The sequence below is a fragment of the Ceratotherium simum genome, chromosome 14 (assembly GCF_057802395.1).
Source record: "Ceratotherium simum simum isolate JZ-2026a chromosome 14, ASM5780239v1, whole genome shotgun sequence".
Taxonomy (NCBI): Eukaryota; Metazoa; Chordata; class Mammalia; order Perissodactyla; family Rhinocerotidae; genus Ceratotherium; species Ceratotherium simum.
Window position 1 is genome coordinate 1,574,993 of NC_141913.1, and position 25,102 is coordinate 1,600,094.

The 25,102-nt window shown below is 43.9% G+C and overlaps 1 protein-coding gene across 4 annotated transcripts in view; it reads right to left on the reverse strand.

Moving 5' to 3' along the window:
* Nucleotides 1-25,102, reverse strand: part of LAMA1 (laminin subunit alpha 1) — a 158,852-nt gene that overhangs the window by 56,691 nt on the left and 77,059 nt on the right. For 3 of the 4 annotated variants that reach the window (XM_087438877.1, XM_014780342.2, XM_087438879.1), the window contains exons 16-29: nt 24,954-25,064; nt 18,904-19,031; nt 17,318-17,404; nt 16,406-16,617; nt 11,160-11,266; nt 10,667-10,847; nt 9,641-9,777; nt 8,708-8,944; nt 7,322-7,465; nt 6,628-6,807; nt 5,486-5,671; nt 4,816-4,943; nt 3,766-3,886; nt 2,610-2,747 (exon numbers count right to left, since the gene is read on the reverse strand). In XM_087438877.1, coding sequence (XP_087295003.1) covers nt 2,610-2,747; nt 3,766-3,886; nt 4,816-4,943; nt 5,486-5,671; nt 6,628-6,807; nt 7,322-7,465; nt 8,708-8,944; nt 9,641-9,777; nt 10,667-10,847; nt 11,160-11,266; nt 16,406-16,617; nt 17,318-17,404; nt 18,904-19,031; nt 24,954-25,064 — 2,097 coding nt within the window. The remainder of the gene's footprint in view (nt 1-2,609; nt 2,748-3,765; nt 3,887-4,815; nt 4,944-5,485; nt 5,672-6,627; nt 6,808-7,321; nt 7,466-8,707; nt 8,945-9,640; nt 9,778-10,666; nt 10,848-11,159; nt 11,267-16,405; nt 16,618-17,317; nt 17,405-18,903; nt 19,032-24,953; nt 25,065-25,102) is intronic. The other variant, XM_087438878.1, reaches the window with a different exon arrangement.

Consider the following 25,102-nt stretch of genomic DNA (forward strand, 5'->3'; position numbering starts at 1 on the left):
TGACGCCCACCCATAGGACAACACGTGCATAAGGCGTGCTTGAGAGAGCGTGTCAAGCGGCATGAGCTGTTGAGCTAAACCACAGAAGGGGTCTAACAGGTGAAGACCGAAGAGGAAATGTAAGGTCCCAGGTTCAAAGAGCAAGGACTCAGGGGCTAAACTTGTGGAAAGAATGTAGGCGTCTTAGTGTCCAGTTTGGTAAGGCAGCAGTGACTAGGCTGGCAAAACTCAGGCTGCACTCATGAACACATGGTATCTAGAGCTGGGGAGGGACGCCCCACCCATGCCTGGAGTAAGGGCACTGGGCTCTGGGTGTGATATTTTAGGACATATGATGACATTCATACCTCAGGATGGTGGACAGACCCACAACCATTCCATATGACTACCGGGTGTATAAACTGAGGACATCTGACCAGGAGGGCTGAAGGTTCAGGGCCTTTGAATATGTGAAAGAGGAATTTTATCAAGTAGTTTTGCAAATTATTTGTTAAGATCCTGCCACTTCTCATGAACAAATTTGAATTAGCAGTTTGTCTCAATGGCTCCAAAGAATAAAGCTGCATTAACAGGTGGATGATCCAGGGGTGCCAGTTCCAGGAATAATCAGGGCTGTCCAAAGGTGAGCAGAGCTGCTGTGGGAGTGGGCTCCCCATTGCTGGAGGGGTGTAAACATACATTAAATAACCACTTGGCATGGATGTTCAGTTCAGTTCGGACTCAGGACCCGAAGGGACTCTAACAAGAATACAAGGTCCATTGCAACCCTGAAATTTTGTACTCTAAGCTCAGACACTGTTTTCTGTTTAGAGTGGGTTTTGGTTACAGGAATTGGCAATAAGTGGTAACCGCGAATGAAGGAAAAGTCACTAGGAACAAACATACAACACAAATCCATAAAAACAGAATGAGCATGAAACAAAATGCGTTCTGCTCAACACCATGAGATTGCAGAAGAGCAATCTAGATTTAGACTCTTTGTCCAGTCTTCTGGCAGTATGAGGGGTTCAAGGTAACATCTGGCCAACCATTCCCCCTGGAGCAGAGAACTGTCTGAAAGGCAACCGTCATTGTCGGTCCCAGGAAGACTCTCTGCCATGAAGATCTCTCATGGATCTTTCATGGATTGGGTTAAACAGGCTGTGTTCTTTCCTGGGTACAAATCGATAGGTCAGCTGCTGATTTTGGAACTTTGTTCTGGTGGATTTGAGGCAGGAAACGCAGGGCAATCATTTAATGTCCTAGGAGTACCTAACCTTGTTAAAATAGCTAGCTGCACCAAGGGAAGATGCCGCACGAAAGAACCGACCAACTTCTTCAACTGTCCCTGCGACCTTTGTCCCCATGATGGCCGAGGGCCCTTCCCAGCTAATTACAACATCTCGCTTTAAATGGCCTGAAATCAATTCTCCTTAAATCTTGAGATGAGATTTTCTCATTTTCTCTATTAGTACTTTACTTTTGCCTGGAGCAGGAGCTGATTAAAGGGAATAAATTTTTTAATAGCATTGCAGCTATTTGCATCTTCATTCAGTCCACCTTACCTTGTATGACTGGAATAATTCTTTAATTCCACATACATAATGGGGTCAGCAAAGATTAACACACATCTTTTTAATTGAGGAAAACCATGCAGTGCTGCAGTTTCTGAATTCACCTATGCACTGCTGTCGTTGAGCAGTTTCCCCAGGAGAAACCGCCTTTAAATTCCACAAATGAAAGATGCCTCTGAGAAGGGGAAGACGGATCTTGTGTGGCTGGGGCCAGTTAGGAGCCCTTTGTCCTAATTCCCCTGTCTAGTTCCTTGTGACTGGCCACACCCAGGACCTCTAAGGCTTCAGGTGTGTTTTTTTTGATGGGCAGCTCATTTTCTTTCAATGAGTTATTTTACCTAAGGCAAGTTAGTCCAGCACAATTTATACAAGTAACCAATGTTTCCACGTAAGATATTACAAAGAGTGAGATTTCAGGAGTAGGGAAAGAGCATCAGATTATTCTATGTTAGCAATAAGGGCTCATCGGCTTAAGCAAAATCATGGACACAAGAGTTTGTCCCCAGTCAGGGCCTGAAGACTTCTGTCTGGGTCACTTGGTCTTTTTCAGCCATTAGAGTTCTCCTCATGTCCCCGAGACCAATCCTGGTCTGGGAGAATGTGGCTGAGAAGCAAAAGCATAATAAGATCCCCAGGAAAATATGCTTTTTTTTTTTTTTTTTTAAACGCAAGGAGAGGGCAATACTTTACACAGAGAAGTGTGTTTTCAACATTGGCATTAACTTATTTTAAAATCTGCAGGTGACCCTCCAAATTCTGACATAAAGTTCTCATCTACTTTGACTACAACCAACAGCACTACAATTACACTTAACTAATTCCTGAACTGATGCCCACAAACAAATCAAGGAAGTAAAATTTATAAAAGAATTTCCACCAACAATGTTGGACCACTGAGCTAAACCTTTCTAAAAGAAATAAACGTATATCTTAAATTGAGTTACATTTAAGCTCTCTCGAAACCCAGGAGCTGGTATGACTTTGGACCAGAAATGTGAAGGCTCAGTGCCTGCCCTAACTCTAAACCTCAGGGAAGCACCACACAAACAAGCTTACCAGACATGTCCCAGTGTCGGGGTCACAAGCATCACTGTGGTTGTTACAACTGCAGGGCACACAAGGAGCAAGCAGAGGGCGGGGTCCTCTGCCACCACCTTCTGGAAGCTTTCCTCTGTGGTAACCGGGTACACAGTCCTGAGGGGATGCAAAAGGAAATGAACAAATAAACTGATTAAAAAATGGACAAAGGACTTGAATAGACATTTCTCTAAAGAAGATACACAAATGGATAATAAGCACGTGAAAAGATACTCAACATTATTAATCATCAGAGAAACACAAATCAAAACCACAATGAGATGCCACCTCACACCCATCAGGATGGCTACTACCAAAAACACAGAAAATAGCAGGTGTTGGTGAGGATGTGGTGAAGCTGGAACCCTTGTGCTTTGCTATGGGAATGCAAAATGGTGCAGCACTGAGGAGCAGTATGGCAGTTCCTCAAAAAGTTAAAAACAGAATTACCACATGAGCCAGCAATTCTACTTCTGGGTATATACCGCAAAAAACTGAAAGCAGAGTCTTGGAGAGATATTTGTACATCCATGTTCACAGAAACATTATTGACAATAGCCAAAAGGTGGAAGCAACCCACGTGCCCATTGATGGATGAATGGAGAAACAAAATGTGGTCTATCTATACAATGGAATATTATTCAGCCTTAAAAAGGAAGCAAATTCTGATACATGCTACAACATGGATGAACCTGGAGGACATTATGCTAATTAAAATCAGCCAGCCATAAAAAAGACAAATCGTTTATGATTCCACTTATATGAGAGACCTAGAGTGGTAAAATTCATAGAGACAGAAAGTAGAATGGTGGTTGCCAGGGGCTGGAGGGAGAGAGAATGGGGAGTTGTTCAACGAGTAGAGTTTTAGTTTTGCAAGACAAAGAATTCTGGAGGTTGGTTGCACAACAACGTGAATGTACTTAACACTGTACTTAACACTACTGAACTGTACACTTAAAAATGGTTAAAATTGTAAAGTTTATGTTTATGCATATTTTACCACAGTTAAAATTTTTTTAAAAGGGAAAAAGTGATATAATCGATACACACAAGTTCTGTTCATCACTTGGAGTTGCTGTAACAAGCATATTTCAACTCAAAACCAGGAAACGGATTTTAACCACAGTCTCCCTACCTGACACGAGAATCCGGCCGTGCCAGGAGGACAGAGACACTTCTCTATCAGGGATGCCACCTCCCTCCCTGGGTGCAGCTCTCCAGCCTTTCTGCCAACCTCCATTGAAATGTTCGATATTCTGTGAAACCGTGGTGTTAGGAAGTATGAGAGGAAATACTAATATTTAGAAAGACACTTGCTAGAAACACAGCACATTACATAGTGGTACTTACACATATATTAAACCAGAGCTTTCCTGCCAGTGTGGGAGTAGTTCCCACTCACGATTATGAAGGAAAGGTATAAACGCAGGTTAGTACTGTCATTACACAGCCAACAATGTCGTCCTCAGTTGACATTTTAGAACTTAAAAATAACATTACAGGGGCCGGCCCGGTGGCGCAACAGTTAAGTGCATGCCCTCCACTTCAGCAGCCGGGGTTCTCAGGTTCAGATCCGGGTGCGCACTGACTCACTGCTTGTCAAGCCATGCTGTGGCGGTGTCCCATATAAAGTAGAGGAAGATGGGCACGGATGTTAGCCCAGGGCCAATCTTCCTCAGGAAAAAGGAGGATTGGCATCAGATGTTAGCTCAGGGCTGATCTTCCTCACAAAAAAATAAATAAATAAAAAAAATAATGTTACAGGAGGTGCACCTGAAAGATCTCTTGAAGTACCAGTGTGGCCACAACTTAGTGGCTTCTTTACGGGACGAGTACTAAATGAGCAGGTGACCGCATTCTTGATACATTATTCCAAAGAAATGGGCACCAGTTTAAGGGCAGAAAATAGCAGAATTTTTTCTTTTTCTTTTTTAACATTTTATCCTCATGTAAGATATCACCACTATGTACTTATATTTTATAACCACTTTAGCATGGGAGATGGATAATCCATGTCATTTTGTGCACATTTCATAATAATATTAATATTTTAAAAAGTTTTGGTGATGAACAGAAATATACGTATTAATAAAGATAAGAGGTGACGGGGGTGAAGTGAATCAAATCTCTACAATTTGGCTTCAAATGAGAAAAATATTTTAGAATTCTAGAAGGTTCCAAGTACCTGCTTTGCTGTAATCCTTGACCATACGATGCTTTGATGAGGATGTACTCAATGTTGCTAAGAACAGACATAAAATCCGAGCGTGTGACAGGTTTTTCAGAAACAGAGTTAAAATATTTCCAAAAATTCTGTGGATGAGAAACACATTCAATTAAATTCAGAGTACAAATTCTCAGAGGCATATGAACTTCTGTTATAAATTTCTCCATAAGTGAGCCTGGTTCTGTGCATGACACTAAGTGTAACTGAGGAAGATCTCCTATCACCTCCCGGGGCAGCAGCAGCGCCAGTCTCCTTTAGCAACAGACACGTGTCACCCCCAGCAGTGCCAGCCACCACGGACAGTCCACAAATATCCGCCCCGTGAATGAATACACACTTCCTGGCCTCCAGCACGTCCAAAGATGTGGTACCATTCTATCCACCAGGTTGAGACTTGTGTACCAAGATAAAGGATTTAAGATGCAATGCCCGGAAAATTAACATAAGCCCAATATGCATTTCTTGAGAAAATGAAATTTGAATCATTTTTAGAAATCTTGCTAAACCCATTGGAATTTTGATCCCAGGGTCTCCTTGCTCACTCTCTTACCAGCAGCCTCGTGATTTCGTTATACCCACAGCAAAGGTCACACCTCTAAGGCGCTTGTATGAAAAAGCACATTGTCACCTCTTTCATCCCCACTTCTTGCTCTTGTCTCTTTCCATTCTCTGGTGCGGGCGCATCCACGTAAATGACTTGCTTTCTGGTCCGGCCTCCTTTGATGAGCACTTGAGGTTCAAGGTTAAAGGTGCCGATGCCATCAGAAGAATAGAAGGCCACGCTGTACTTTAGTTTGCCACCGTAGGCCATGAGCTATCGAACAGTAAATTGTTGTTTACTACTCTGACATAGCATTGTCTTAAAAGTATTTTATCACAAGCTTGCTGCCATCTGAAAGAAATCTTATATCTTAAAGATACATCACATAGGTGGAATGTGTTGTCTGGAATTTGCTTCCCTCTAATTCTACTTAATTATGGATTATTAAGTTGACCCAAGCTATAGTTTTCTTTTTTTTAAGTAAGTGATTTTTACAAAGTTTTTTTAAACCACTTTATTAAGGTATGATCGGCTGTAAAAAGGCTATACATATTTAAGGTACATAACTTTCTGAGTTTAGGGATAAGTATTCCCCCAGCAAACCATCACCACCATCCAGGCCACAGACATATCCATTACCTTCCAGGGTTTCCTCATGACGATACCAACAAAGGTGAGCTCCAAACAACAAACCAATGTGGTGGTAAGGATTCCAATTATTTTCAAGCTCCTTTAATTAAAAATGATCTATATCCATAGGAGCACTGAATGTATATTTGCAAATTTTAAAGATCGGGTGAATTCACATACAGACTCCAATCTTTATATAAACAAAAATGCAAGTGATGCCTTCAAGACTCTTTTATAGTAGGTTTTTTTCCCCCCAAAATGAGTGCCAATTTCTTGAGAAGAACCTCCCAGACCAAAGCACCCAGGCTTGTACTGAGCCTATATTAGTAAAACAATAAATGTTTGTTGGGACTACTTTAAGAAGGAGAAAAAGAATATGATTTGAACTATAAAAGACTTTCAAAATTAATGAAAAATTTTAAAGAACATACATCTGGGGGATTTTTATAAGTGTCAAACTTCTCCATCCCCAGCCAGGAGAAGAAATTATTAACCACTTCAGTTAACGATAGAGAGGCCAACACAGTCCACTGTGATTTCACATTACACCCACATCCCCCAGGAAGTGTGCCGGGCTCTGGGCTGGGTGTGAGACACACCTGGTCTCCCTGGAACTGCCCCGGCAGCCGCCAGTAGAAGGGCTCTGCATGGACATGCTGCCTGATGGTCGCGGCGTCCAGGAGGACATCAGGGGCCTGGTAATACACCCCCTCAGTCGTGCCCCTGAGGTTACTCTGAGAAACCACACGCAGAAGAGGCTGATCTGAGCCCAGCGTCACCTAATCACGGAAGGGAGGAAAAACGCACTTTATGGCATGAGTTAGCTCCCCACCTTTGATTTGTCAGATTCAACCACTGTTTCACAGACGAGATAGCTTCATTATCAAAACAGGAATAAAAAAGACTTTTCTTTTAAATCAAACATCTGGATTAAAATTAAGAGAAAATGCTTTCAACTACTGCATGTAGGGTCGAACTATTGCTAGATTGGGGCAATGTTCTATTATATGAAGGAGACTGTTGAGATGTTGCAGTTTTATCTTGTCTCCAACTAAAACTTTCCATAGATTAGGTAAGGAGCAACACTGAATGCCTCCAGTTCCCACTCCCTTTATCTCCTCAGACAGCAACAGCAGAGTCCTGATTCACAACCAACCCAGACTAGCTTCCTAGAATTTCTGATGCAATAAGATCGAAACTTAATGTAAGTATTTCACTGCCTTTCCCACCTCCGCCAGCCCCCAAGGGAAGACGGGTCAACAACAGAGCATTTTAACTGTGTGCACAACTTACTGGGGTCCTCACATAACCCTCCACTTCTGAACAGAGCTGTGAGAGCCCAAAGCAGAAGCACGGGGTGCAGCCCAGGGCGTCGTCAGCCTGCAGAGCATAGGTGCCCACTCGACACTCGCTGCATTGAAGGCCAACGACATTTTCCTGAAAGCGAAAAAATAAAAGACTCATTTTCACTAAAAAAAAAAAAAAAAGAGACATGATTTCTGAACAAACAGAAAGGAAATAAAACACAAAAATAATTCTGGATCCACAAACATTCCTGAGGTAGCTGTTTCCTCAGCAAGCTCCCCACCCTCTCTGAGCATCATTTCTCGCAGTCAGTCGGTGATTCCCAAATGGAGCTATGATCAGAATCGTTTTGGAAGCTTCTGGAAAATACAGATTCCCTAGTGAGAATCTCCTGGGCCCCACAATCCTCCTGGAGGCCCCAGGTGACTCTGATGATCAGTCAGGGTGGAGAGCCACCAACCAGATGATGGTAAGGCAGGCCCCTCCTGTTCTGACCATCTATAAGGAGAACTGCTATCATGGATGTGGTAAGCCAAAAATATGTCCACTGATGTTTCCATCACTCTCAGGCCATAATATTTACATGAGATTTCCCTTCCTCATATCCAGTCACTAATCAACCCACTACCCTCTGGCTTCCATCTCACCAGCCCCTGGGAAAGGACCAGAGAAGGTGGCCAATGACCTCCTAATAACAAGGCACAATGAGAAAACTAATAGAAATACATGAAATTAAACATGATGTTGAAATGTTACCTCTGGGGAAAATAATAAACGCAAATTTCCTTCAGTCTGGCCAGCATATACGAGAGAATAATTACTTACCAGCTATAAAATCACAAATCTTCTTGAAGCCCTGTGTTATCTATTTTACCTGTATATTTAAGATAGATTAACAACTCAGCCAATTGGAACACATGATAGAAAACTCAGTGTGTTTTTCAAATCAGTTCCATCATCTGACACTTGTAATAAACAGTAAAAATTCCATTTAAAGAATCATCCAGGGGCCGGCCCCGTGGCTTAGCGGTTAAGTGCGCAGCGCTCCGCTGCTGGCGGCCCGAGTTCGGATCCCAGGCGCGCACCGATGCACCGCTTCTCCCGCCACGCTGAGGCCGCGTCCCACATACAGCAACTAGAAGGCTGTCAACTATGACATACAACTATCTACTGGGGCTTTGGGGGGGTAAAAAAAAAAAAGAATCATCCATTGTTCATGAAGAGCATACAGAGTTTATACTCAGACCTAGAAGGTAGTGTCAACTCACTATGAGAAGCATCTAAAACCTACGTGCTTATTTAAATAGTTAAAAGCCCAAAAGTCATAATGACAAGCGCGAGAGAAGAAGGAAGCGGAGCACTGAGGGCCAATACCTTGCAAGAGCAGGTACCAGTTTCCTCTGCACAGCTGCAAAGACCCTGCTCCTGAGCACAGGTGTCTGCCAATGTCCCTCTCAGGTCGCAGTCACAGGCCACACAGTATGGAAAGTCTCTGTAGCCCAGGGAGCACTGACTGCAGCTCGATCCACCAAATGCAGGCTTACACTGGCAGTGGCCAGTGAGCACATCGCACTGACGACTGGCTGACCCTACACTACTGCAATTGCAGGCCTGAAAGAAAAAACAATAAATAAATAAAAAGGCAGCTTTCATGTTTTCATAAAGTACACATATTGACATTACAGGAAAACACTAAATGTGGGGAAATGATACCACGCACGGATCTCTCTCACTCTGCCTATACGGATTCACCTTGCCACGTGCCAACAGGAGGCAGGGACTACACTGCTGGACATTTGTGCATCTCTGTGGCCCATGCACACTAGGCCAAAACCGTGATCCCAAACTCAATCTACTTAAGAGGTCAAAACAGTCCAGCAAGATTATTTTAGAAGTCCTCTGTTTTTCCTGTTTCCAAAACACAAACTATATCTAAATTTTACTGATGACAGTTACGTAGAAAAACAGAACTGCTGAAGATTGGACATAAACCCCCCAATAGAGTGATTTGTACCTTTTCCTGAAAGATCGTGTACCTTGCAGAATATATTTAAAGGGCACTAAAATAAATTTTTGATTTTCTAACCATCAATTCCACAGCTAGGTCCTTGAAGAAAACTTATAATAACATATTTTAAGGGAGCTGCTTCTTCCACTGTGATTCCTACAATCCGTACTGAGTTTGAAATATAAGCCATAAAGCTATTCAACAGGTTAAAATCAAGAAAAGAAATACAAGAAAAGGAATGAAACTTGCTACAGCAAAGGAATTCTCAGTTAAGAAAACACACAGACAACGGCGCACACCTGGCATCCAAGCTCTGGGTCATGGCCCCAGTATCCATCCCCACATTCTTCACAGGTGATGCCCCGAGTGTGAGGAGGGCAGACACACTCCCCCGATTCTGGGTCACAAGTATTCTGAGTGTGAGCACAGTCACAGGCTACAACAGAGACAGATGGCATTGTTACAGGTCAGGACGATTGGGGCAACTGAGGGGTGAGAGTTGATCCTACAAGTGATTTCTCTTTTATGAATAACCTAAATCATTCTTCTGGTTCCCAAAAGAGACCTCATGATTCCCAAGACCCCTCCATGTCCCATAGGAGGTAGCTGTTCCTCCTTGTGGAGATGCTGCTGGAAGGGAGGTAATGGAGACAGTGGGAGGGAGAGAGAAAAGGTCAGAAAGGAGCTCGGGAGGTGGGAAGAACAGACAGAGCCAATGTTTAGTGAGCATCGATCATGTGCCAAATGCCATGGTAAAGACTTTACGGGCAGGGCCGGCCCCGTGGCTTAGCGGTTAAGTGCGTGCGCTCCGCTGCCGGCGGCCCGGGTTCGGATCCCGGGTGCGCACCGAGGCACCACTCCTCCAGCCATGCTGAGGCCGCGTCCCACATACAGCAACTAGAAGGATGTGCAGCTATGACAGACAACTATGTACTGGGGCTTTGGGGGAAAAATAAATAAATAAAATCTTTAAAAAAAAAAAAAAGAACAAGCCACTGAGAGTTTAAAAAAAAAAAAAAAAAGACTTTACGGGCAACCTTCCAAATAACTCCCAGCTGGAGACTGTAATTAGCTTCCCCATTTTACAGATGTGGAAACCAACGCTAAGTGAAGTTAAGTAATCTAAGCTCACACAATTAGTAGCGCCTGACCAAAGCTTATGGACCCACCCAGAATAGGAATCAGGAAACAGAAAAAAGGATGAAATCCTACATGTTAAGAAGAGAAAAGGTAAAGGAACTTAGAATTAGTCAAAAGTCAAAGGAGAGCTCAAAGAAAAGCCTGGGAATTACTACAGGTCTCAAATAATGAATTCAAGAGCTTACGTGTACAGCCACCATCCTGGTACGCATAGAAGCCATGGGCACACCTGTCGCACCTTTCCCCAGCTACACCTGGTACGCAGTGACACTGGCCTTCCTCCGTGCAGTCATCTGACGTGGAGCCCAAGGCGCTGCAGTTACAGGGCCGGCAGCCCAGCCCTGTGTCCAACCCGTAATAGCCACGCTGTCTCACAGGAAGGCAGAATCATGGAAGCCAAAATACGTTTCAATAAGTGACTAATACCTACAAGAATGTGTCCCAAACCAAATATAGGATGTTTCATAGGACCATAAAGCGTTCTGACATAACTCCACTCCTTTGTAAACAGAATATACACTCTCTAGACAGGGACGCACAGCATTCACTGGACGAGTTTTGGGCATTGGCTCTTTCGGGCAGTCATGCATTCCCTTTCATTTGAACCAAAGTTACGGTAGCAATTGGAGACATCACTGACAGATACTAACTGTATGCAAGGACCACTAGGCGTCTTACCAAGCACTCGTCACACTGCTGTCCGGTCACATGTGGTTTGCAGTCACAGAGTCCAGTCTCAAGATGGCAGACACCAGACAGGGAGCCTTTTCCATGGCACTCACAGGCTAACACACACACACAAGAGACATATTTGTGCCCATTTCTGGGTGTGGTTGTAATAAAATCCCTTAATCCCAAAAGGAAAAATTTTAAATTTAAATTTGAAACATTCATGTTTCAAATCATAAAACTAAAAACAAAGTTATCACTTTGCCATAACTTTTAAAAATTTAGTATTTTTCTGAAGAGTAAGCCAAAATAGGGTTGGTAGAAGGAACCATCACAGAGAAAAAAACTAGCAAAGCTACGAAGGCAGCATTTAGCAAAAGAACTTCACCAATTTCATGAATTCCTTGAAATTTTTAAAATGTATATCAACAAATCTTCATAAAAAACATGCAATGGAGATTTCAGAATCAATTTAGCCATTTGCTCTGATTCCAGTCATGTATACGGCTAATATTTTAAAGCTCAGTTATAACAATCTAGATAACTGATATTATATTTTATAATTTAATGAAAAAATGTCCCTGTTCTAAGTATGAGTCATTTGTAGTCCTAATACACTTACCTTCAGGCCAGACCTCACCTGCAGTGACAACATTGATGTTTAAAGCTACAAAGTCCCCCACCTTTTCAAAGTGATGCAATTTAACGGTTTTTATGGTCATACCACAGCTGTCACACGGACATATACTATTTATGAATGCTTGGACTGTCTGTCCTGTGGTATAACAATGTAAGAAAAGAACAAAACTTCACAAATGATGGCAAACCCAAGCACACTGGGTGGCAGCACACTGCAGTGGGAGGCAGGGCAGTGGAGGCCCTGAACTTGGAAGGCTGCCAGTCGGAAGTTAGGATTCTGCCTCTGAGACTGGCCCCTCTGTCCCCGCCGTTTTGCCTGGCCTAAGCGGACTGACGCTCACAGCTCCTGCGGGAGGCTGCGGCAGTGCTACGGGCCCCACTCACTGCTGCCCCTTGCTGCGCTGCCCATCCTGTAGCTTAACTTGAACACTCTACTAACTCTTTGTATTAAACTTGCCTTTTCATTTTCTGTGTTTCTGATGCTTTGAAATCTGGGGCCTTGCCCAACCTGGAGAGTGCTCCTCCTAGGGCTAGTCAATTCCCATAGAGAGTAAAAGCTCCCTGCCAGAACGCCTTTCATATGCAAACCCACCCAACCGAGCCCACACCCCTCCCTGCCTTCTTTACTGGGCTCCCACGTTCACCGGAGCTCTCACATTCCACATTCCACCGTCCCCTGCCCTCATCACCCCAGGGCCGCACATCAGACAACTAGGGACAGCCCCTATGCCCCAGAGCCTGTGGAAATTATTCACACCAGCCTGTCCTAAACTTGTTTACCCTGCCTCGCCCTCTCTTTCTGGGGGAAAACCACAATAAAGGCTCTAGCCCAGGGGCTGGCCCCAGGGCCTAGCAGTTAAGTGCGGGCGCTCTGCTGCTGGCGGCCTGGGTTCGGATCCTGGGTGCGCACCGATGCACCGCTTGTCAGGCCATGCTGTGGCGGCCTCCCACATAAAGTGGGGGAAGATGGGCACGGATGTTAGCTCAGGGCCAGTCTTCCTCAGCAAAAAGAGGAGGAGTGGCAGATGTTAGCTCAGGGCTGATCTTCCTCACAAAAAAAAAAAAAAGGGCTGTAGCCCACAGTTCCCCTCCGATCAACCTGGGTGCTCCCCCACGTGGCCAACCCCATGCTGGCGGTGTAACAAACTATCTTTTCAATGGCAGCCATATCCTGATCTGCAGGCCTTGCCATACCCAAATAATAATAAACCCTCCTCAGCATCCAACCGTTCTCAGCTGTCTCCCATTGAACACATCACACACACACACACACACACACACACACACTGACACACGTACACACACTGACACACACACCTCGCTTACGCACTCTCACACACACTCACCTCACTCACACACACAGCTCACTCACACTCACACATACCTCACACACACACACACACACACTCTCTCTCTGGACTCTCTCCAAGGTTCCATCTCCCTCCCTCCCTCCCTTCTCCTCAGCACAGTCTAGGCTCTCTTGGCCCTGTGTCTGCTAAACCTGCTCCTCCTGACCTCTCCAGGGACTTCTCAGGTGCAAGTTCAGTGAGCGGATTCTCAGTCTTCACCTTGCTGTATCTGCCTAAGGGACGGACCCACTGACCGCTGTCTCCCTGTTGAACCTCGCTCTTACAGAGGTTTCGGGACTCACTCTTTGGTTTCCTTCCTACTTCTCATGTATTTCCCTCTGGGCCTCCCCCTGCGTCTCATTTAAACTTTCCCCTTTCTCTGGTGAAAAGCCAAAGTTCACTGCAAGTACGATCATCACAAAATATTGATGATAATAACAAACCATATTTATCGTCAGTTTGTGCCTGTCACATTACAGTCAATATTTCATGTACCCTTCATAACAAACGTAGGAGGGAAGCACTATAATTTTCTTTCCTTTTTGATGTGACACCTAAAACTTAGAAAGATTACGTAACTTGCCATAGGTCACACAGCTATTAGTAGTTACCCATCTACAGTAACAATTATAATAGTAATTATTAACAAAAATTGTTCATGTTATGAATGACACTAACTTAAAATAGTTGCCGGTTACCAACTACCAGGTGTTTTACACATCTTTTTTTTTTTGTTGTGAGGAGATCGGCCCTGTGCTAACATCTGCCAGTCCTCTTCTTTTTTTGCTGAGGAAGACTGGCCCTGGGCTACCATCCTTACCCATCTTCCTCCACTTTATATGGGACGCCGCCACAGCATGGCTTGCCAAGCAGTGTGTCAGTGCACGCCCGGGATCCGAACCGGCAAACCCCAGGCCGGTGCAGCAGAGCGCGCGCACTTAACCGCTTGCGCCACCAGGCCGGCCCGCTACACATCTTTTAATTCTCATTAGAACCCCGCAGTACAAAAATTATACCCACTTCACTTATTTCATACAAGGTTCCTTTAACATTAGAGCTAGAAGGGTCCCCACAACCCTCCTCTCCCTCAGTGCACCCTCTGCCCTGGACAGCTGAGTCCACACCCCCCACTTCAACCACCGGGCTGGAGCTGACGGTGCTCCAGGCTCACTTCTTCCCTGATTCCCGCCTCCTGAACATCCGAACGCCTGCCCAACACTCCATGAGACTTCCCCTGTCAGTGACACTGAGCACTGGGATTCACTCGGGTTAATCTAATAAGATGCAGTATTTCATTAGCACGTGGAGACCTCTGGAAAGTCCATAAGAGGGACCCCCATTACAGACCTGGAAGGATTTCTAGTGAACTACCCAGAACAGTTGTGGGAATTCACCTCATCAAAGCTAGGGATGGGGAAAGAGGAGACGAGAAAAGCACAAAAACTGTGAATGCCTAGAGATTAAAGAGAGTGGGCAGTGTTAGCCCACAACCCGTGCCGCCGCCAGGGCCAACGGCCGGGGCCCAGACTCCAATGCCACCTGCTCTGCCCCTCCTGCTCCACTTGCGGCTCAGCACCAAGACCTTCTGCTCTCCATCCTCCCTTTACCCCCACGGCAAACTGCTGAAGCAGGTCTGTCAGCGTGGATGCACACAGTAAAGGAAAACGACTTTTCGGTACGTGATGGAAAACTTTTAAGTATGTTTGAATGACTTGGATATGTGAACCCACTTCTTCAACACTGAATTTTATGTAATCTAAATACAGATCAAGTATTTGTGATGAAAATTTAGCATCCTCATTGAGAGAGACTATAAAATATACACTGAATTTTGAAGACAGTATTAAAAAAAGGAAAGCAAATATCTCAATACTTGAAAAACTTGATTACAGATAAAATGATAATACTTTTTACATATTGGGTAAAACAAAATGTATTATTAAAATACATTTCACTTGTTTCTTTTTAATTTTTTAAATGTGGTTACTAGAAAATTTAAAATTACGTGTGGCTTATATTTCTGTTTGACAACATTGACATATAAAAATAATAAAAATTACTGTTTTTATTACTAGCAATTATAACAGCTACCACTTAATGTCTATAACTTTAAATTTGTTATCCCATTGACTTCTCAGAAAAGCCTTAATATATACATATAGTTATGTCCATTTTATGTATGAGGAAACAGTAGCTTAGAGAGGTTAATAAATTTGCCTAATGTCACACAGCTGGTCAGTGACCAACCCTGGACTCTAACCCACATTAATCATATTCCAAAGCCTGGGATCCACATATGTGCTTCTCCTCTACACCATCATGTGTAGTTCCCCAATAGACTGGGGTCATAAATTTCCAACTCCTACCATAGTACTTAGAATAGTGCCTTAGTATAGTGCATGAAAAGAAATGACATGAGAATTGTGGAAGCATGATACCAATACCAGTCATCCTAATTGTCCTCCTACCATAACCAGTCAAGGTGCCACGCTGCTAAGATCAAGTTGATTGGCCCAGGGCAATAAAACATTAATCTCTTGATGTGTGCCTGTGACAATATCTTTTCTGTATCACTTGCGCTCTCTTGTGTCTCCATGTTGTAATAGCATAGTAAGACCAGCATTTACAGGAAATTATCAAAATAATTTATAATTGCCATTTTTACTCTTTCACTCCTTCTTCAAGAAATGTGCAAAAAAATCTGAGGGCTATATCAGCCCCGAGGCTATAAATCTTTCATCTGGGGAACATGAAAATCTATTTTTCTCAGTAAGTGGTTCTACATGGTCCATAATTTCAAGAATCTAAGCAGAGCTCTGCAGAGCGCCGTGGGTTCAGTAGTTCAGGCACAGACCACTAAGACGCACCGGTTCTGAGGCTACAGTCTCTCCATTTCCCACCTCACATCTTGAAATCCCACCTGCCTCATGGAATCCTTAGTGTCTCTTCCGCAAACGTGACAGGCTTTGAGCCTCACTCTTCCTTCATCTCAGTCCCTGGGAGCAGTGGTAGTACGTTGTAAAGTACCACTCTCTCCTCAGATGGAGGGTGCATATTTCTAGGCCATTGGACCTTCGCTTTAACTGATCCAGCTAACATGGGGTACAGGAGGGAGACTTAGCTCTTGTGTCTATGCCAGGCATTAACACAAGTACCACTCAAGGTAGTTACCTCACGCGCTGAGCACTTTTTGATACGTGTGAGTAGACGGACGGAGACGTCACATGGCCACAGGTAATGGACTCGACTTCACAGCCCATGACTCACCTCGGCAATTTTTAGCAGTCACAGCATCCCCATAGAACCCGACAGCACACCTCTCACAGTGGGCGCCATCTGTGTTCCCAATGCACCTCAGGCATTCTCCGGTGACAGAATCACAGTGACCGGCCTCTAAGGGGTCAACATTGCCGCTGCAGTTACATGGAACACAGGATTCCCCAGGCACTGTTGGGTTTCCATAGTAACCGTCTGTGCATCTGTATAAAAGATTGAAAGAGGGATCCAGATAAATGCAATTCCTCTAGACATGACCCTACCACCCAGGGATCCTCTGAATGGCTAATCAATCAGATTGACTCTTTTTACATAAATTCACTGTGAAAGGAACGTAACTCCAAGTTCAGGCATTTACAGAACTCCTCCGCTCTTTGTGAAGAACAGGGAGTGTGTCCAAAATGAGCCATAAATCCAAGAGGACGTGCACCCGGCGCAGGCCAATCGCCGCGCGACCCCGCCTCTCCAGGATGTGACGCAGCTCTCCTGCGGACTTTACCAGAGCCTGGCACTGTGACTTCCGTGTGGGGAAGACAGCATCGGCTTCCAGCACCGGAAGACAACTGTTCAATCAAACCACCCCTCACCTATGGACTTATCCAGAGTAACGGGCAATTGAAACGTGTGAACAGTAAATACTGCCTCCTCGATGTTCCTATCGCTGTTGATGAGAACTCAGATGAGCTCAAGGAGATAGGATGCCGTTCTTGAAAAATTCCCAGGAAGCTTCAACATTAATGTTTTAATTGTATACTGGCTTTTCTCTATGATTACATGAAATAATAATTACATACCAAAACTCCAAAACCACACTAAACTAGGCACTTAAAAATAAACACATAAAATTTATATTTAAAAAAAAACAATACAACTTTTGGAAATGAGTTGAGCAAAGCAGAGTACCTCTCGCACCAAGCTCCCGAGTACCCCATGGCACACTGGTCACAGACCACTTCGTCTCCATCATTTAGGCGGCAGGTGGGGCTGAAACTGTCAGAACATTAGAAATGAATGCAATTTTCCAATGGATGGTGCAGAATTTCTAAATATTTAAAATGTTTAGTTTCTACCACTCCTGTCCATACAAACTTTCATTGGGTCTCACTCCTTGGCTCAGAACCCCAGCCCCCGGCCATCAGCCCACTCCACGGGCACTGGACACTACTGCTCCCTGCTCCTGCTCATCCTCAGCCCAGAGTGCACCTCTCCCTGCGTCTCTGCCTGGGCTCACCCAGCTCATCCCCAATGCCCAACTCAGCTCTCTCCTCCTCCAGGAGGCCCACTCAGATGCTCCTGGTCAGGCTGTGTTCCTCTCCTCTGGGTTCCCCGGCACTGTCTGCCTGCCTCAGAGCCCTGCCCACACTGGCCAAGAAAGAGCTTGCTCGCACACAACAGCCAAGAGGCTCCTCACTTCAGTAATCAACATTTCTCAAAGGGCCCCCACTGCTGACAAAGGTCCCTTCAAACTCTATTCCTGGGTCTTGGGGAGGCCTGGGAAGGAAGATATGGGAGTTGAGAGTCCCCTAAGATTTCATCAGAGTAGCTTTGATTGTATCTGTTTTATACACCAGAGTTTCAAATAAAAATCCTCACGAGGGAATTCTTTGGGTGTGAGTGGAGGAAGCGTTCTGGTAAACCAGTGAGACAGAAAGAGGCTTTCATTTGCTGGCCTGTAGGACACACATGTCCCAGCATGATGTACAAGGCCTTGCACATGACTGTCTCCTTCCACCTCCCCTCGTGCTGTACGCTCCAGGACTACCTGCAGTTTCTCAGAACAGCTCTTTTATGCTGTCTCAGCTTGGCACCCTCAGCTCCTTCTGCCTAGAATGTCCTTCTCTGCTGCTTTCAAATTCCTTCTCATCCTTCAAGACTCAGATCAAGATCAAGAGCATCCTCAGAGTTATTCCTGCAGATTCCACTGTACAAAGGACATACTCCACTGTAGTCATGACCACAATACCACACTGCAGAGCCCATGGGGCCTGTGGCCATGGATGCATAGTTTGATACTCATAGCACCTACCATGATTCCAGTGTACAGTGGGCACTCAAATATTTGATGAATCAGTCAATGAATTCAACCCATTCTCAAATAGCCTTATATTTACGTATTTTAGTCATTAGATCAAAAGCTCTTTAAGCCCAGGAACAATGTTTTCTGCATGTCTGTGTCCCCTCTACTTTCTAGCCCAGTGATAAGCACACAATATATACTTTTGAAAGAACTGATGACCAATATTAGATCAAGAGGAAAAAAATATGCATATATCCTTGCCATCACACAGCTTTTCTTGCATAATTTAAGACACCAAGTTTTTCTTTAGAGAAGAGAATCCACCTCTCCACCTTTAATCCTAATTAATTACCACTGGGCAAAATTCACACTCTTATTACACAAACAATCTTGCTCTGAAGATATCAGTACACATCTGGATGGAAACCCTGGCCACGTGGGCAGGACCTGCTGGCGGAGGTGCCAGGCTTACTTGTTGGAGGCTGTGGAGAGGGGGCAGGCACATGGCTGGCAGTCCCCAGGAGTCCCGCGGGAAGGCAGCCCATAGAAGCCGGGCACACACCGCTCACAGTGGTCTCCGGTGGTGTTGTGCTTGCACGCCTAGTACACACGCAGGAAAAGAAGACTCAGCTCAGGTTTCCGCAGAGGATTCTTAGACTCATCCACAAACAACTTGAAGTCCAAATGAAAAAAAAATGACAAAATGCTAAACAAGCCACCAAACTCTATTATATGAAGAGGGGTTTCCCGTCTCTAGATTAACTAACAAAACATTCTAAGTTGTTAAATGGGGAGTGTAAGAGCTTTCACTCCCTGCTACGTCAGAGTAACTGGTACCAGACTTGCCCTTCTGTAGGAAACAACTAGAAACTGGAACAAAACGTATCAAACAACTGCCTTCAGACACTGGACAACAGAGGGTGCAGGCCTGTGATCCCTGAGAGAAGGGAGACAACGGGATGAGTCCTACAGCCACACGTCGTCCTGCCTGGAGACACCTGCCACGCAGCGGGGCAGAGGGGCTTCCCAAGCAGAGCTGGTGGTCTTGCTGAGTTGCAGAGACAGAGGTCAGAGTTTGGGGAGGCTAAACCGCTGGAATTTGGAGAGAAGACCAGAGCTTCATAGAGCAAGAGCTCCAGAAACCTGCACGGCAGACCTCTTCACGTAGCTACTGAACACGAAGCTGCTCGTGTGCTGACTGCAACTCCATGAGGGTAGACAGAGATACAGGTGAGCAGTGAGCTAAACTATTCAGAACTCACACAGAGCTCAGGACATTCGAATTCTAACCAGCCAGTGTGGGGAGACCCTGTTACACACCCAGAGCACTCAGTAGAGAACTCAGAAGAAAGACTCATTTGTAGTAGGGCTAAACCTGCCCTAGAGTGAAGGTTGCACTAGACCCACCCTAACAAAGCTTAAAACAAACCTGGAAACAATCCAGCTGACCTGCAATAATTTAACTGCTTGCCAAAACAAACTTGCCTGTTCTTTAAAGGAAAGCAACAAAACCCAGAAACTCAACAATATTCATTGAGCAATGCAATCAAAAACTACTGGATATGCTCCCACTGGCCACATCTGGGAGAATTTGGAATCCATGAGTTCAGACAGATAACAAGTAGGTAGATAAATAAACATGTGGAAGTAGGAGGGTTCTTGCTTACAGTAGACGGCTGCATGCCGACTGGTAAGCACGTGGGAATGGCTAGAGCCAGAGACCATCCTTTTGCAAACACAGTAAGTACTGGTTAGGAGAGAATCATCAGTGACTGCTAAATCTAAGGGGAAAATTTGATAAGGGATAGAATACTTGCATGGTCTTAAAGTATCTCCCTCAGATCGCTTATTAATTACAAAAGAAAAGAATAGTAAATAAATAGTGGAGAAATTGACCAACATCTGGCCTGTGTAATCAGAATTAACACCACCAGTGAGGGGCAGTGGACACTGTGGGCTTCTACATGTGGTGCTCTGAGAAGCACACAGCATCACTAACGAAGTATTCTGGCCTGACCTGAATCTATCCATGAGAAAATAAGAGAACCCAAATGTGAACTCAAGATGAGAGACATTCTATTTTTTGAAAAATGATTGTGTTCTTCAAGATGCCAATGTTATAAAAGACAAAGAAATGCTGTGGAAATATTTCAAATTAAAGAAGACTAAAGAGACATTATGATAAAATGCAACACCCAATCCCAGATGTGGGCCTGTAATGGAGGGGGAAAAATGCCATAAAGGGCATAATTGAGTCAATTGACAAAATTGAAAAATGGATGGTAGATCAGAAAAAGTAGAGCATCAATGTTCAATTCGCTGAAGTCGATAACTGTACCATGGTTACCTAAGAGAATATCCTATTCTCAGGACAAATACACTGAAGTATTTAGGGATAAATGGGCATAGCGTATGCAAGTAGTTTACAAAAAAAATATTATGATTAGATAGATTGATAATGAGAATAATAAAGCAAATGGGGAAAATGTTACCAATAGGTGACTGGGTAAATGGTGGGTGTTCTAAGTACTATTCTTATCCCTACAGTCGTCGCATAAATTTAACATTATTTCCAAATAATGAGTTTTTTAAAATAAGTAACAAAAACTACTAGAAATGAGACGAACTAAAAAACAAACAAGCAAACAAAAAAAACAGTGAGCATAACCAGGAGAAAAATCTAAAAAGCAGGCAGAGAAAAAAGACACAACATACAGAGAATTAAGTATAGAAATTACCACTGACTTCTCATTTGGAACAAAGCAAGCCAAAAGCAAATAGAACAACTTTAAAGTGCTGAAAGAAAACTCTGCAAAAATACATTTCAAAATTGAGAGTGTAAGGAAGCCTTTTTAGATAAACAAAAGAGGAGAGAATCTGTCGGCCCTCAGCCTTGCACTGAAGAAATGCTCAAGACAGCTCCTCAGGGGGCAGAAACATGGTACCAATAAAACCTTGGATTCACACCAAGGATTGAAGAGCATCAGAAATGGTAAATATGTGCATAAATGTAAACGATTTATTTTCCTCACTTAAGACACGCCATTAGAAAGTAAAATCACCCCGAATCGGGGGTAAGGGAGGTGTGCAGGATAAAGGAAGGAGCCAGGCATACGGGCAAGTGGGAGGTGACGCTCTGCACCGGGCAGCTGCATGGCTCAAGGGAACGCTGTGGCTCTTCTGCACGTTCTCTCCCAGCTTCCTCTTTCCCAGGTCCCCCCTCCACCCCCAACCTGTGCTGACACCACCTGGAGCTTTCTCCTAGGATCTCTGCCCACCCCTGCGTGTAGCCCACCCCAGGCCCACCTGGGGCCCTCTCTTCTCAGTTCCTCTGCCCTGGAGTCCACCTCGCCTCCCATTTCCCTTTATACCCCTTCTCTTAGAGCCACTCATTTCACACAATGTATTGGCCATTTTTCATACAACAATTTAAATCATAGGTCTAGTTTCTAAACTACATATTTTTGTATAATTCCTGAGGTATAAAAGTTTTCCCATATATTAAACTTAATTGGGACTATAAACACTTGTATTACATCCTTTTATACCAGGGTTTCACCAGCTTTATCCAGGGTTATCCTAGACCAGAGCTTCTAAACTTGAATGTGTATACAAATCACCTGGGTTAAATGTCAATTCCGATTCAAGGGGTCTGAGATGGGGCCCGAGATTTTGTGTTCTAAAAAAGCCCTCAGATGACACCTGTGCTGCTGGTCCTCAGACCACATTTTGGTAGCAACGTCTTAGATCCTTTTTTTCTCCCCATCCCCCATATGACCTTGTTTTTGATAATTAATCCAAATCAACTCAAAATGCAACTGGCCTTGGTAAACAGCTACATGGTTGCACTAAAAGCATTACACAAAATAACTAGTTTCATTAAAATATATTTGATTATGTACATTGCAAAATGTCTGTGATATGTTTCCTTTGCTCAAAAGGCCAAACAGGCCCTTCTTTCTCTTTGGGAAAACTACTGTATTGTTCTGTTGCAAAACCTACTGAGAGTCTGGTGCAGTGCTTTCTTAGGTGTGTGCTACCATCCCTTAAGTGACCGTCCGGGTTGGGGATCTCGTCTGTGAAGGGATGAGAATGCTCATCTTCTTGGGGTGGAAAAACATCTTCTCTTGATGGGAAAAGGAAAAACACAGGGGCCCAAGACATGCACAACTGCATTTTATGCCCTCTCTTTGCAAGGAAAAGAAACTGGTTTCTCCTTGGGATAAGAGCAGAGAGAGCTCGGAGAAAAGAATAGGGGCTCAGGTAAACTATGGACTTTGAGTGGTAATGACGTGTCAATGCAGGTTCACTGACTGTCACAAATGGACCACTCTGGTGGGGATGTTGATAATGAGGGGGACTGTGCATGTGGGGGGAGGCGGAATATGAGAAATCTCTGTACCTTCCTCTCAATTTTGCTGTAAACCCAAAATTACTTTAAAATATAGTCTCAAAAAAAAAGAAGAACAGGGGCACTAAGAACAACTGGAACCTTCTCACTAATAAACGGTAAGTAAAGAGTGAACTCCTAGAAGCTAGAGAGCTCTGTACAGGCCCAGGGCTTTGAAGAGCTATACAAAGAGAAGAATTAAAAGGTTTATTTTTAAAATAGAATAGAAAAAAAGCAAAGTTAGATAAAATAGATAAATGATGCTACCAAGTTCTTATATTTCCTTAAATTTCAATCCAAATTTTTATTATCTTTGCCCCCTCAAACATTAATTACTTAAAAAGGGAAACATAATAAGTTTACAGTGGAAACGCCTGGCAGACACCCCCTTGTCCAAGTGACCGGGCTAACATCCCCAGAGAGAAGACAGTGGCACCACATCCCCTGACAGCATGCACTGACGGGGCACAGCACCTCCGTGTCTGCTTGCCAAAAATGCAGAACCTCGACCTAACCACGAGGAGCATTCCACAGAATGCCCAGTGCTCTTCACAAGTGCCAGAGTCATGAAAGACAGGGAAAGACTGAGGAACTTGACAGACTGAAAGAAGCAAGGCCACTGAATGCAATGTGGGATCCTGGGTTTGACGCTGGAAAGGAAAAGGGACGTGAACAGAAAAACTGATGAAATCTGAGTGAAGTCTATAGATTAGTTGACCAGACTGTGCCAGTGTTCATTTCTTAGTTTTGGTAATTCTACTCTGATTTAGCAAGATGTGGGCATCGGGAAGCACAGCGAGGGGTACACAGGAACTCCCTACACTACTTTTGTAGCCCTTGTGTAAATCTAAACTATCTCCCAAAAAATTTAAAACTATAAAAATTATTATCATTTATTGTAATTAGAGCTTTAAGGCCAGTTGCTATTTAGCATTTTCACTTTAATATGAGTATATATTTTTGTAAATATATATTAATGAAAGCACATGCAAATATTCTTTCAGCCTACCTGCAACTAAAGCCATAGGTGGCACAACCACGACCAGCTGGCCACCTGCCAAATGCTGGCAGAGGGCCTCCCAAGGCTGGCCTCTCAATCCAAATGGCAAAGGGAGAGATGTTACAAAAGCAACAACCTTGCCAAGCCGTGGGAAGCTGTGCGCCTGAAGAAACTGATCCTAGAGGGACTGAGTCTGTGTGCAAACCATCATTTCACACAGTTCCTATAGATGCTTCACTTACAGAACAAAGAAATGAACAAAGAACAAAATGAAAGCTTTACTTACAGAATAAAGGAAAATTAGGCTCTAGAGAGAAGAAGCAATCAAAGGCATCATGCCGAGATCTTCTCCATGAGCCTGATAATTAATATTCCCTAGCCCTGTGACTCAATCAGTCTCTTTAGGAGAAAGCACAAACATTTCCCTGTACTGTGAATAGAGTCCAGCTGATTAACATAAGCATTCGCTCCATCTATGAGGAGAGTCCATTAGAACCCAGGAGTATGGCCTGGCTTCCAGGCAAAAGAGCCTAAAAGAATGCCTGACTGAAGTTAAAAAACAAGTCTTGCCCTGTATCTGCCCCAAAGTTCATTCTCAAGATTAACTGCATATTTGTTAAGCCCTGTTTCAACTCATACTGCATGAAAGAGGTACTTGTTTGAAGAGTTTGTCCGAGATAACGACTATAAAGCACTATATATCGTACAGATGAGTGTGATTATTAGAAGTTTTATTATTCTTCTTAAGATATACTATGTAACACAATTTAAAAAAATACTAGCACTTGCATTTAAAAGATCTGATCCTTTTTATTCAATCAGTGGACATTTTCTACCTTAATATTGCCTTATAATCTTGCAAGGTAAATAATTACTTCTCATTGCTCTAATAACCCGCAAGAAAATTATATATCCCTTTTCCACTATTACCAAAGTAACTTTTTTTCCAAAAAAGGAGAAAAAAAACAGGAAATCTTTCATGACATGAACTCAAATCTGCAAATTTCCTTTGGGGTCTACAAGGGCTGGGATAGTCTCCTGTGGAGGAAGCATTGTTTTTAATCACTTCTGCACAGCAGGCAGCTTTGGGATAGGTGGGAGGGGGTGCTTGAGGTCTCAGCAACAGACTCACAAAGCAAACACCGTGAATATCGCACTCAGCTGCATGGCCGTGGCATTCACAGGGGTGACAAATTCCTCCAAAGAGTATTCCATCCACACGGTAATAGCCAGGGAGGCAGGACTGCAAAAGAAGGACGGGTGGCGGGTGCTGGTGAAGGC